At 42.4% G+C, this 12,848-nt stretch overlaps 1 protein-coding gene across 1 annotated transcript; it reads right to left on the bottom strand.

Moving 5' to 3' along the window:
- Window positions 1-589: 589 nt before the first annotated feature.
- CRYAA (crystallin alpha A) lies at window positions 590-3,905 on the bottom strand. Its single transcript, XM_062599340.1, has 3 exons — window positions 3,714-3,905; window positions 2,566-2,688; window positions 590-1,568 (listed from the first exon to the last, which is right to left on the bottom strand). The coding sequence occupies exons 1-3, from the start codon at window positions 3,900-3,902 to the stop codon at window positions 1,359-1,361; spliced, it is 522 nt and encodes a 173-aa protein (XP_062455324.1). The 5' UTR covers window positions 3,903-3,905; the 3' UTR covers window positions 590-1,358.
- Between the last annotated feature and the right edge of the window lie 8,943 nt (window positions 3,906-12,848).

Raw genomic sequence — 12,848 nt, 5'->3', positions numbered from 1 at the left:
CTTTTTACAGCTGTACCTTCCTCTCTCCATGCTGATTTACCTATGGGATTATCAAGATACTGATTCTATGCTTTCCCAGAACATCCCTCATCACCATCTCTTTGAAATGTCATTTGAGTCAAACAGGAGTGCTGAAACCTTAAGCATATATGCAGCCATGGATTTCATGCACTGCAGCTGTAGGAAGAGTTATAATCTATGCCCTTCCATCAAACAGTTTTAACCATTCACTTAGAATGAAATCCTTCACACTGTATTATAGAAGTGAGATCTGTATTGCCATCTTTACTGACACAGTAGAAGTAAAAAAATGGAGTGAGTTGATTTTTTCCGGGGGGCGGGGGGGGGAAGGAGGGGTTGTTTTGTTTGCATGAGGAAAAGCAGGAACATAAAGGAAATGGTGCATCATCATTGCAAAATATACTTCCAGTATTTGGAAATTGCATCCTGCAAGTAGTGAAAGGCACCATACTAACCTTTCAACTTCAGAAACTTTGGAAAGGAATAAATAAAACCCCAAAATCCAATTGCATGTTTCCTATACCTTTTTATTGACTGCCGCTGACTGAGTTCTCAGGTGGAATGCCAGATACCAGTAGAACAGATGGAGCTACATTAGAATTACAGCAAGAGTAAGAAAGATGGTGTGTTATGCACAAGCTGGGGAGGGCTTGGTAGGGATTTGAAGCCTCTGCACACTGATGAGCCCCTCTCTCTCCCCAAAGGGCCTACTAAGACATTGGAAAGACGTGCTTGTCCTTGCATCAGTTGTCCCTAAGGGAAATGACAGGGTAATGGTGTGAACAGATACACTTAAACACTTTGCTGAAAAAAATATATGTTGCAACCCTTGAACATAACACCTTGATACTTGTCCTGCAGTTGTAAGGAACTCGTGATACATTCATTGCACGTACACAGTATCTCAGGGGTGGGGCTTGGTTTGGCTGTGTTGCTTTTTTACAGTTATCAGTTTAACTCTAACTGTATGGGATAGAGCAGGTCTGCAGGGCTTTTCCCCTGCTCAAGCCTCACATCAAGATTTGGTGCACCAGGAGTCAGTGTTATTTATGCACCCCCTCTCATGTGATGGTTGTTACAGACTACAGCACCGGACGAAGACCCTCTCAGCAAGTACATCAGTGTGGCAGCACACATGATCCATGCCATCCCAACAGCACAACTTGCAGGTTTAAGCTTCAAAGTCCACCAGCTGCTCACCCAGCCCCTCATTCCATCCAAGAAAAAAAAATGAAACAGAAAAAAAAACTCTAGATATTCACTGATATCTACACAACGGCTCTGGGAATGAGGCCTGCAGATCGTGGTAGCCTGCGTACTTCAGCAGCAGGTTCAGCCTAAGAAGAAGGCGCAGAGGTGGGCTTCTCCTCCCGAGACACAGGGATGGGTCTCTCGCTGTGGCTGGGGTCCATGTTGGCCTGGACCTTGGGGCCAGAGAAGGTCAGCATGCCGTCACTGGAGAGAGAGCAGGTGATGGCAGACTGGTCCACATTGGAGGGCAGGCGGTACCGGCGGTGGAATTCACGGGAGATGTAGCCGTGGTCATCCTGAGAGGTAAGGGGGAAAATGGAAGATTGAGATCTTACTGCAAATATCAGGGAAATATTTGCATTTTATTATATTTTAGTTTATCAGGGCCATATTCTGTCTTGAATGGTGTCTCTGGTGACACTCCTGAAGCCAAGAGAGCTGAACAGATCAGCAGGGTAGAATTTTGGCGTCATAATACCGCATGATTGGATTTGCACAAAGCCCCTTCCAGTCTCCAATTTCAAAGGAAGCCTGAAGATAGAGTTTGAAATTCAGAGAAGTGAGAAGCAGTGTGTGTGTGTGTGTGTGTGTGTGTGTGTGTGTGTGTATTTCCTTAGTAGGCAGTATCACTGGGTCAAACAAAGGATACAAGCTTGGTCCCCCTTTTTTCAGCTAAAAGAATGAGAAATACATTTTTTTTAATTTAGCCTCTGTAGTAACAACCTCAGAAAAAATAGTTATGTCAAAAAAATACACTGTTTTGGAGCTGGTTCTTTGTTTGGCCAAAAACTGTATGAAAAGAATTAAATCCCTGCTGGCATAATTCACTTTTTGACCCCCCACAGATATTTCCATGACATACGTGTTAAACTTTCCAAGCCTGAAGCACTTGCCTGTTTTTATTTCGTTTTGTTTGGTTTTGCTTTTCTCTTCCAGATCAGCATATGAAAACTCTGTTTTCATTAATGATCTGGCTTATGAAAACGCAGCCATGCTTTGGCAGTGCCAGATAATGTTGTTTTTCTAGTTAGATGTTATTTGTGAACAATGTAGATTGTCATCTGATGGTTTTGGAAGATGATGATTTAAAATAAACAAAAAGAGAACTGGGTTAGCTCATTGTCAGATATCAGGTTTGTGCTCTATCAGAACTGAGCATCCCAATAACGACAATCAATGAATAATTCCTTCTTCTGCTTTTTTTTTTTTTTCCTTCAGCTGAGGAACATCAGAATGAAAGAAAACAGAGCTTCATTCCCCAGTTGCTTCACCTTCATTGTTATTTCCACTTACCTGCCTTTCACTGTGCTTGCCATGGATTTCTACAAAGTCATCGATAATCTTCACACTTAGGTCTTCAGGAGAAAAGTGCTTTACATCCAGCATGATTGTAAATTTTTCCCGGTCAGATCTCACCTGAAATTAACATTGTTAAAAAACATGACCAAGGTTTAAATGTGGAGGCAGTGGCAGCACTGTGTCAGCTTAAAAGACAAGGAGCTGTAGTCGCACGGTGTCATGATTTTCCCTTCTGCAACTACAGACCAGGTTGATTCACAGCCCATTGGCATCAACAGGAGTCTTCCTTCACATCACAGTGGGTGAGGCCCCACAGACACTGGGAAGCCATGGTAGGTGTCTACACTATTTCTATTGCTTGAGGGATACACATCATTTCTCGTTGCTATTCTTTTGCAGTGTATCAGTTCAACTGCACTTAGTAATCTACCATTAAAGGTACGCTGAATATTTGCGCTCAGCAAAAGAGGATCAAAATCAATTTAATGTTCTGTGGTGGCACATGCTTTGTCCTTTCAGGTTTTTTGTGGCTTTAGCACTGTGGTAGATTTTGAGAGGAAACCAGTAAGAGATGGCTAGAGAAAGCACCAGTCTTTAAACTCATGCTAGGGCTTTTGACCACAGCTCCAACAACTAAATATTCCTTACACATGCTGCCTTTGGGGGATTTCTCCTGAGTTGTCCAGTGTAGGTTTTTAAAAAAATACAGAGCTCTTGAGATGGAGAAGGGGAGAAGAGGAAATTCATGCTCATGCTCGCCTGTATCCATTCCAACTAAGCTGAGCTTACATGTGTTTATTCCGGAAGAAGCTTAGTTCTTCCTTCAGCATATGGAAGATGGTTGTGAGGGCAATAAAACCAGCCATAAGTCTTAAGTCTTTAAAGTCATAAGTAACTGTTAGGAGCCAAATCATTTTCCATTTCTTGAAGAGAAGCCTTTTCCTGAGTTAAGATTTCCTTGTGCACCCAGAAGGGTTAGACAAGCTGAGCTTTTGGCAGCGGGCTGGCAGTCTTCCTCACCCATCCACATCAGAGTGCTAGGTTATAGGATCTGATTGCACTCTGGAAAGTAGCAGGTGGAAAGAAATGGATGGAAATGTAAGCAAGCAGGGTAAGGAGAAGAGGAAGCCGAGAACCCTTACCTCTGAAATGCCTGACTCCAGCACGCTGCGGAAGAGAGACTGCCTGTAGTAAGGGCTGATAGTGGAAGAGAACAAAGGCAGAAGATCGTACTCGAGAAGACCCTCTCCAAAAAACTGGTCAAACAAACGGCTTGGAATCAGGGGTCCCAGAGCACGTTTGAACCAGGGGTGCTGGATGGTAATGTCCATGTTTGCTGCTGCTGTGTTTTCAACGGGAGAGAGCGAGGGCAGTGCAACCACTCGGAAGAAAGCGATGCCTTTACTGGACTGCACAGTGCAGCCCCAGAAAAGCTGCCTCTATATATACCAGCCTCATAGAATAAAGGCATTAGTGGGATTTCTCTGAAAAGACATGATCTCACGATGAAGGCAATGTGGTCAGCAGAAATGCGGAGACTGACCTGGAAATGACAGTCTGGTTAGAATCAGTGCTGGATCTCCTGGATGGACGCTGCCAGCCAGCAGGCTGTGACACAAGGCGCAGGCACCTCTGCCCAGAGGCACCAGCACATCCTCTAAAGAAACAGGTTGAACAGGACACTTCCAGTGAGCTTTGCAAAGATTTTTGTGAAGGAGGTCTATTTTGTGGGGCTCTGTAACCAGCTTGTGGCTTTCATTTGAATTTGCTTCTATCTTTCACTACTTGAAACTAAGACATGAAGTCTGTCTGAAATAAATGAAACAGATTCTTCTTCCAAAAGAAGAAAAAAGGGGTTTTATTCAGGTCAAAGAAGGGGAAACGTTTTTGTAATATGCTATCACTTACATCTAAGAGGGGCCAGACTTTTCCATAGCAGGGAACCTGGCAGGACGGAGAGGGAAGAAATATTAATGCATGATGCAGAGTGTGAAAACAGATTTCACAGAATGTAAACTTCTTACAAATAGATACTTTGCCAAAAGAAGAGGAAATGAGCTTGTTCACTCTCCCATAATGGCAGTTTCAAATGAGCTCTTAAGTATGTCTTTGTTTTGCTTTAGGAAGGTTGCAGCAGATTCTTTTCTCTCCCCCATATCAGGGCACAGATCCCACTCATAAGAATTTTCAGTTATGGTTGTTTTGCATTTCTGTTTCATTTGAGGCTGCCTTTAAGTGGCTGCACCCTATCCTGAATTGAATGGGGAAGGGGCATACGCACAGGAGCAGCAATCTCTGCCAGAGAGCTGCAGTAATCACTCACAGAAAGGACAGCAAGATACCCCATTCTGCCCAGCAAGGCTCAGCATAAGACTGCAGCAGTAGCCTGACTCCCATTTCCATTAGAGTCAGTTATTGAAATACTAAATCCTGCTGGTGTTCTGGACAGCAGAGAGAAATTAGGAGTCTTTGTCAGTCTCAGCACCTTTTACAGTCACCAGAGAGCAAGAAAGAGAGAGGAAAGGGCACATCCAAAAAGGCATTTCTGACCTGAGGGGCTGAGTCATCTTCTCATAGCAGCAGGGACTGGAGATCCTGGCACTAGTCCTTCAGGTAAGTGCTGAGGAAAAATGGGAACAATCCAGGTCAGAGAACAAAATTCAGCAAAGGACTGAGGCAAAATAATGTTAAGATGAGCATTTCCTGGCATTTAGGTACCATATAGTTTTGGAAAGTCCTTGGCCTTGATTCTGAGCTATGAACCCTCCCCACACAGTGCATGGAAGTGCTGAAAAGTAGGAACCAGAATTTCCCATTAAAGGAGGTTTTGATATCCAAAAGAAAAACTGAGTAGAAAGACACCAGCAAAGCAGTGGAAAATGCTAAGATAGACAGAGTTTAGATTCAACATCACTTACTTTCAGCAACAAAAGGCACTATGGTTTACTCTTGACTTTCAGGCAAAACTGCCTTTCTAAAATCAGGTGCCAAACCTAGGTTAATCCCTCCTTGAAAAAGACAGAGAAAAGGGGCACAACAGACAGACTTACTCCTCAATGTGCATTCAATCTCATTGCCCCAATTTAGGTTTTTTTTGTTTGGTTGGTTGGTTTTGTTTTGTTTTAAGAGAGGGGGAAATAAACAAGAGTCATAAAGCACTTCCAACATTTTTGTTCAAGAGGTCTGTGAGATTAGGGCTTTAGTCCCAGAACAGAAAAACCTGTCTTCAGTCACCCAGTACCAGAGACCTGATAGCCTGTGTTTAATCACATGGTAACAGTGAGCTGGCGTCTGCAGAATGAAAGGGGAGATTTAGGAACAGGCTCAAATTCTAAACTGCTCACTGGAGCACACTAAGTAAATGATTTATTTTGCTGGTAGAGAAGCAGGTGGGAACCGTGATGTTATATAGAAAGTGAGACAGATTCGGTGTCACAGGAGTAACAGTACTCATACAGTTTGGACCCAAATCATACATCACATGTTGACAAAATCCCTGCAGTGTTTTAGGAACATCCCCTCTGTGTTTTTCAAGCCAAGGATTACAAAAAGCCAAAGGAGGGGTATCCCAGGAACACAAGGAGCACTGCTCACAATTACAGGCTACTTCCTAGATATCACTGAGTTCTTAAGAAATTGTCAAATCCTTATCTCACTTCATTTCTGACGTCCAACAAGCTACCCGTGATGGAACAAGGGTAGATTAATGAGGAAGGGAGCAAGCAGGGAGCCCACATTGCTCGTTACAGTAACACTCCCTCTCAGTAACACTCATCTGTAGCACACTAGTAGAAAAGCAGCTGCTCACCTAGACAAAATTACTTATCTCAGAGGGAATCTCAGTAAAATCCAGTGTTCACCCATCCTGTTTGTTCCAGGATCAGAGCACATGTGTGTTCAGCAGGACAACAGGAGTGGGCTGTTGGGAGAAAAATGACTAATACTAGCTTCATCTAAATTTCACCTAAAATGCAGTATATTACCACATATTTAAATATTTGAAAAGCATCAACCAATTCTATGTTTTTAATATCTACTTTCTCCTGTACCCACATTTTCATGGATCTCTCTACTGTTAATTATATCCATTTTGTCTTTGATGGACGCTTCTGTCTTCTACATGCAAGATATTTCACTGATGTAGTAAATCATTCACAGAAGTTTCTCTAATACAGACTTCACACTGTCTGCATGCCTCTGGGCAACAGGTAGTCTGCTGAGATTCAATCAAACAGAAGTTTCAGCCATCTATAAAGTAGGTTTCCAGTCAAAATAAGTTGTACAGGCTCCCTGGCAAGCCAGTAGAGAGAGACAAATGCCTCCAGATGGCTCACATTATAAGGTGGGTGTCTAAGAAAGGTGGAATAAAATGTTTTCAGCAGCACCTACATCTCAATTGACTAATGAGGGAGCCTAGACATCTGCCTTAGAAGAGATACCTAATTCTGCACAAGCAAAGCTGATGAGATGAATCCCACTGGTATGATTTGTGCTTCCCCTTAGAGGGAAACTACTACTAGGAGTATCAAGTGGGAAATAGCAAATATGAATTCCATTGACTGTGGGTTAAATAAAGAATTTGGCATGAGTAGTGAAAGAAATCATTTTGCACTAGTTCAGATGTCCAGAACTTCCATAGGATGCAAAACATTTGTGCAGCATTATCATCTACTGAGTGAAATCAGTGAGATTTGTTGGCGTACCTGGTGTTATTTGTTTGGAACAAATAACCAATGGGTATGGTCATGAGCATATCCAAAAGCAATGTATCAAAAGCAGGTTTTCTCAAAACCTCTCTGCAAGTTTAGGGTGTGAGTCCTACTCAAAAAATCTTGCATCAGGATCTGACTTCTAGCTTACCTTTCACAGAATCACTCCCAAAACTAACATGCATACTTGCCAACACATGAGAGTCCTCTCACTTAGTAAAAGCCAGCATGTTGCCCAGGACAAGCTGCAGAAATCCTAGATCAGGTTAATGAGTAAAGCAGGCATCAGTGATTAAGCATAGTAGTTGCTTGTCTTTGGCTTTCATTCGTCTGTCTGCATGCTCAGCTGTGGAATTTTAGGTGAGCCAAGCACTGGTTCCCACCTCCATCCAAACTGCTGTACAAGCCCTTTGTGAAGACAAAAGTAGTATTTAAGTGGAACAGTGAATGGTCAGGTGTAACTGTAGAAGGTTTGTATGTTATTCTCCAGTGTTGTTATAGTTTAGGTTACTACTTCTCAACTGGTATGGCAGGAGAACAAAAAAAGGCAATCTTTCTGCTCTAGTCTGCATGCCTTTTCAAGTCAAGTGGCATCTGTCTACCTGCAAAGGGTATAACTTAAGGAAGATTTTGTGCTTTTATAGAAAATGGGAATGAATTGTAAATATTTTCCTTTCAAACAGAGCTGTCAACTTGAAAAGGTAATACATTGTTCATTTAGATGGCCCTGCACATTTAGATATAAGCTGCTTAGCAATAAGGTAGGCTGATGTCTGTTGATATTTAATGCTGAGATTGCTGCAATGTGCTAATTAAGGAGAGTTTCTCTTTGGAAAAATATCCCTTTGAGATATAAAGAGGGATTCAGAACAGCCAGAGTAAGGGTAGGTAATATATCTCCTTTTGTTGTAAATTTTCTTCCTAACAATCTTGCTGTGAGGGAAAACACAACAAAATGTATTTGAGGGAGCTAGTGAGCAGGAGAAAACTACATGCTTTTTTTAAAAATCTTACATAGACCCAGTTTTTGAAAGGTTGTAAGGAAACAATGGAAGAGAGTATGCAAGCGGTCAGACTAAGAGGGGAGATGCATACAGGAGCCAGTAGTATCAGTCTAGACTAGTTCTTCGCTGAGATGCTAAGAGCTTAGTAAAAGCTTTTGCCGGAAACAAACATAGAGTGTTTACTTCTCTCCCCTTAAGGGATGAGTTCTGCCCTATTTTTGTCAGCTTCTCTGAAGATAAGACTCCTTTCCTGTTCTTCAAACGCATACTTGCCATCTAGGGTAGTACTTACGATCAGAAGCTTCAAGTCTTTCAACTACATCTGTCCTGGGACACAGATGCAGGAAGGAACAACTGTCTTTAACTGTACTGTACTCATTTACCCCTGCACTCAACCCCCATTAAATATCAAGAAAAATAGGCGGGTAAAGATTTCTGCTGAGTTTTGAATACTGATGATATCCCGAAAATGCTTCGAATGTACTGGAGGAAGTGTAATTATTATTATTCACATAACATGCTTAACCGAACAAGGATGATTAGGGCTGCAGGGTTAACACAATGAGAGGCCAGATATGAGAGGAGGCAGATGTTATGTTCTTTTTTGGTTACATGAATCTTGTTAAAAGCAAAGGCAACATTTGAAAACTCCTCTTTGAGGAAAGTTCATAGCAAGAAAGAAGCTAGTGACTGGAGGCATTGCTACATGCTGAGCACCTTTGAAAATCAGGCCTTGTATTAAGATAGTTAAATATAGATCTAGAAGCCTAACTTGAAGCAAGTGTATTTTTGAAACTCTCAGCTTGCTTTTCTTTTCAAGAGAGATCACCATATCTTTAGAGAATTCTACAAATTCCCATACCTTTCTAATGCCCAATTATTCCTACAGCCATCAGCCACCCAGCTAGGAGCAGGTGAGCAACCACCCTGAACCATAACAGCTGGTCCATCTTAGTTAGCCCACCAGCTTGGTGCCAGAGGATCTTGTCTTTGAGAGAAAATGAAGGCTTTCTTTTTGAAGTGTCGTCATGCTTTGCAGACCTGGAGGAAGTGCAGGTGAACTAGAGGGTCTGAGATTGCTGGGGTCCTCTGGAGGAACAAACCTCAGCATCAGCCCTTGGCATTGCCTTCCTGGGCAACCACAGGGAGTGTAACAAGGGGCTAAGCCTGTCCCTACTGCATGTCATCATAGCTCTCCCTTTCTTCATCTCTGCATCTTTTGCTTGATGAACTGTCAGCTCTTCTACTGCAAGTTTTGCCTCAAGTGGTCCCTTGTCTCATTCACAACAGCTTTTATTCAAAAGGGACTGTGGTTGTGAAGCTACTGAACTTTGGAGCCAGGAAGAGAGTGAATGCAGAGGGGACAATTGTGGAGGTGACATTTCTACTTTTCTACCTAAAAATAAATCATTGCCCCACTGTTTTTAAGCCACAATCCTCTTTTGTTGCTGGCCTTTGGGATTCTTTTTGCACTCCCGCATGTCCTGCCTTCTTATTTTAAAGGGATGAAGCTATTTTTATTGCTTAGCTTATACTGATTTGCAATCAGATTTACTATTCAGCTGTATACTGAAAAAGTTAAATATCTACTCTCTTCATACAGAGACAGATATTTATTTTATCTAAAGAATTTATATAATACCAACAGTCTGCCTTGGTGCAGCCAAAGAGGCTTAAAAAATTACTAGCAATCCCCTTTTTCCACCTCAGAGCCCACGTCCTAAACACTGAACAAATCCCTTCAGTGTTTGGGGCACATAACATCATTGTCATCAAGTCAATGGTGAATTTACACGCTGTTAATCCTTGGCGTTTATTCAAACAAGCTCAGCAAGTTTTAGCAGCACAATGCATTTTATGTTTTCATCAATGGATTTACATAGTGAATGAGAGATGCTCTCTGCTTCCCCGTCTGCAGCAGTACATGAGAAAGTGGGAGATATGAAGAAAATTTGTAGCACAGAGAGCGGGAGAACTGGAACAGAACAGGTCTGGAAACTTACAGCTGCTAAGCAATGGTACTTCTCCCCATCTGTAGATATCAAAGCACTTTAAAAAGGAGGTAAGTGTCATCATGATGATGGGGAACAACAAGTAAAATGCCTTCTCAAGGATCACAAAGAAAAGCAGAGGTACAGTATGAGCCCTCTTCGCTCCCCTAGTCTTTTCTATGAACGAAACCACCTCTCTTGCAACTTCACAGAGCTTGCTGCTGAACGTTCCTCTGCCCTGCAACCAGATCTTATTTATGTGAGCACTTCACGGCCCCTGTCCCTGCAGTATAAGACATGCCTTTTGGTTTGGAACTTATTCTTTTCAGATCAGAGAATTTGGGAGTGCAGGATTGTTTTGTGACATGATGTTTACCAACCTAGAGCAAATTAAACTAAGTGATATAACCAAGGAATTAAAATCTTGATTTTTTTTTAACAGGAAGGGAGAAATGTTGTCCACCTTTTTTTGGCATGAATCTCAACCTTAAAAAATAATTAAAAATAATAAGATATTCTTCATAGAAAGCCCATTTAAAATCAATCAAACTAACAAAAAAAATCCTTACTACAGGATTCTGATTTTTTTTTCTTTCAGTGGTCTTGAAAGTTTATGTGGGAATTATTTCTGCATGTTCAACATGAGTGTTTCTGCACTGAGCAGATTCTCCTACAGAACCTATAGCAGAGTGTTCCTATAGACTTTTTCCAAAGGGACAGTATCCAGCTTCTGCCCTATGACCTAGAGGGAAGCCATAGCATACAGGGAGGAGCTGGGGTATGGCAGACAGTGCACTATCACGGATATTCACTTGATAAAGAGGCAATGTGAAAGGCCTGTGATGCAGATGGGACTAGGTATAGCATCTGGGATGGGAGGGAAAAGAAATTGCAGGAGGGGCTAGCCAGGAAGGAAGGTGCATTTGTCGGCTGGTACAGGGAAAGAAGGAAAAAATAAGGTGGTGCTGATGTCATGAGGGAAGACAAGCAGAAGAAAAGAATTAGAGATAGGACTGAATGAGTCTGCAATGGCCTGAAGAAGCACTGAAAGAAGACTGGAAAGCATGGTAACATGGGAGGAAGACGGTCTGAGCAGAAATAACTATGTAGAAGGAATTCTGCAAATACTGCTGCCACTTGGTAACTTTGCAGTGAATCGTCTAGTGCTTGTTTGAGTCTGCTTTTCACTCTATGAGCAGGGCTTGGTGGCAGAATGCTAGACACTAAGGTAAGGGTAGATATTATTGCATGACTTGTTAAATCACCCAGGAAAGCTCAATAAATTGCCTAGGTGCAGGTGATGCTGCAGCTAATTCCTTAAGAACAAGCCTGAGAGTAGTTTTTTTGTGCCCAGGTATAGACTGGCACTGGGAACTGAGCTGTGGTTTTGGTGGTAGAGTGATCACGGAGATTGGTAAACAGAGTAGGAAGTTAAGATCGGATATAAAAAGGATGCAGATGAAGTAAGGTTTTGGCAGGCAAGTTATAATACTGAGAGAAAAAGGCGCAGAGCAACCTGTTGGTACTACAGAAGCAAAAACATACGTGATTCTCCACCAGCTATTGTGTGTACACAGCCTATCTGTATAATGAGGTTATTTAAAGTCCAATTAGATAACACACTGCAATCCCACACCTCCTGAACAAACACAGTTGGTATTCAGATTCTACTGTGAGGGAGTACATCCTTTAACAGGGAACTATTAAGTTATTCACTGAGGTGTATAATTTCTTTGAGCCTCTATCAGGTCCAGAAGGAGCTGTACACGACCATAGGACCTGCAAATCTCCCTACATTGAAGAGAAATACAAAAGAGGAATGCAGCTTTTAAGGAGGCTTAGTTCCTACATCCTCTGACCAGAAGAAACTCACTATGTCTACCTAATCCAGCAGAAAGCATAAAAACTAGCTCTTGATGGGATAACAATTCCTAGTTCCTTATGCCTGAATGCCAAATGAGTCTGTTACGGTGGCAGCTGTCTGGTAACTTGGAGAATTTATTTTTACAGTAGCTCGGTGATGGGAAGCTTAGAAAAACATCACTTGGCAGAGAAAGACCCTAATGAACCATTTGCCTGAGCTGCTCTGAAATCCTCTTGCCGAGTTTGTGTGCGGGGACGAGCATTAGTATGAGGGCGGTGGAGGCTAGCAGCAAAAGATTAGCGTGATAGGCTGGCGTACAAAATGCTGAGACGGCCTCTGCATGCGTCACTGTGTGCGCGCATTAAAAACGCAAAGGCTCGCTCTCAGCAGTTCTCAGTTGTTACGCGCTGTGAGTTTACGGTTGCTTTGCATCACCAGAGGAGGGAAAGCAGTTGGTATGAGCCAGCTATCCCCTTGATGTTCCTATTATCTTGCAAGGTAAACAGAGCACACAGGCCAGTGACTGGAGCACACTCCTGGGGAGAAGGCTGCAGACTAAGGGATAATCAAGCTGAGGAGCATCACATTTCTCAAACTCTTATCCTCATAGGACAGCATTACGCTCAGAAACAGCAGGCAGGAACATGCTTCAGCTAGCTGACGCAACACCAATGACCAAGGCTCTGCAGTGTGTAAATTAAGATTATCA

The sequence above is a fragment of the Rhea pennata genome, chromosome 1, assembly GCF_028389875.1.
Source record: "Rhea pennata isolate bPtePen1 chromosome 1, bPtePen1.pri, whole genome shotgun sequence".
Taxonomy (NCBI): domain Eukaryota; kingdom Metazoa; phylum Chordata; class Aves; order Rheiformes; family Rheidae; genus Rhea; species Rhea pennata.
This window is presented reverse-complemented; position numbering and strand designations above follow the sequence as displayed.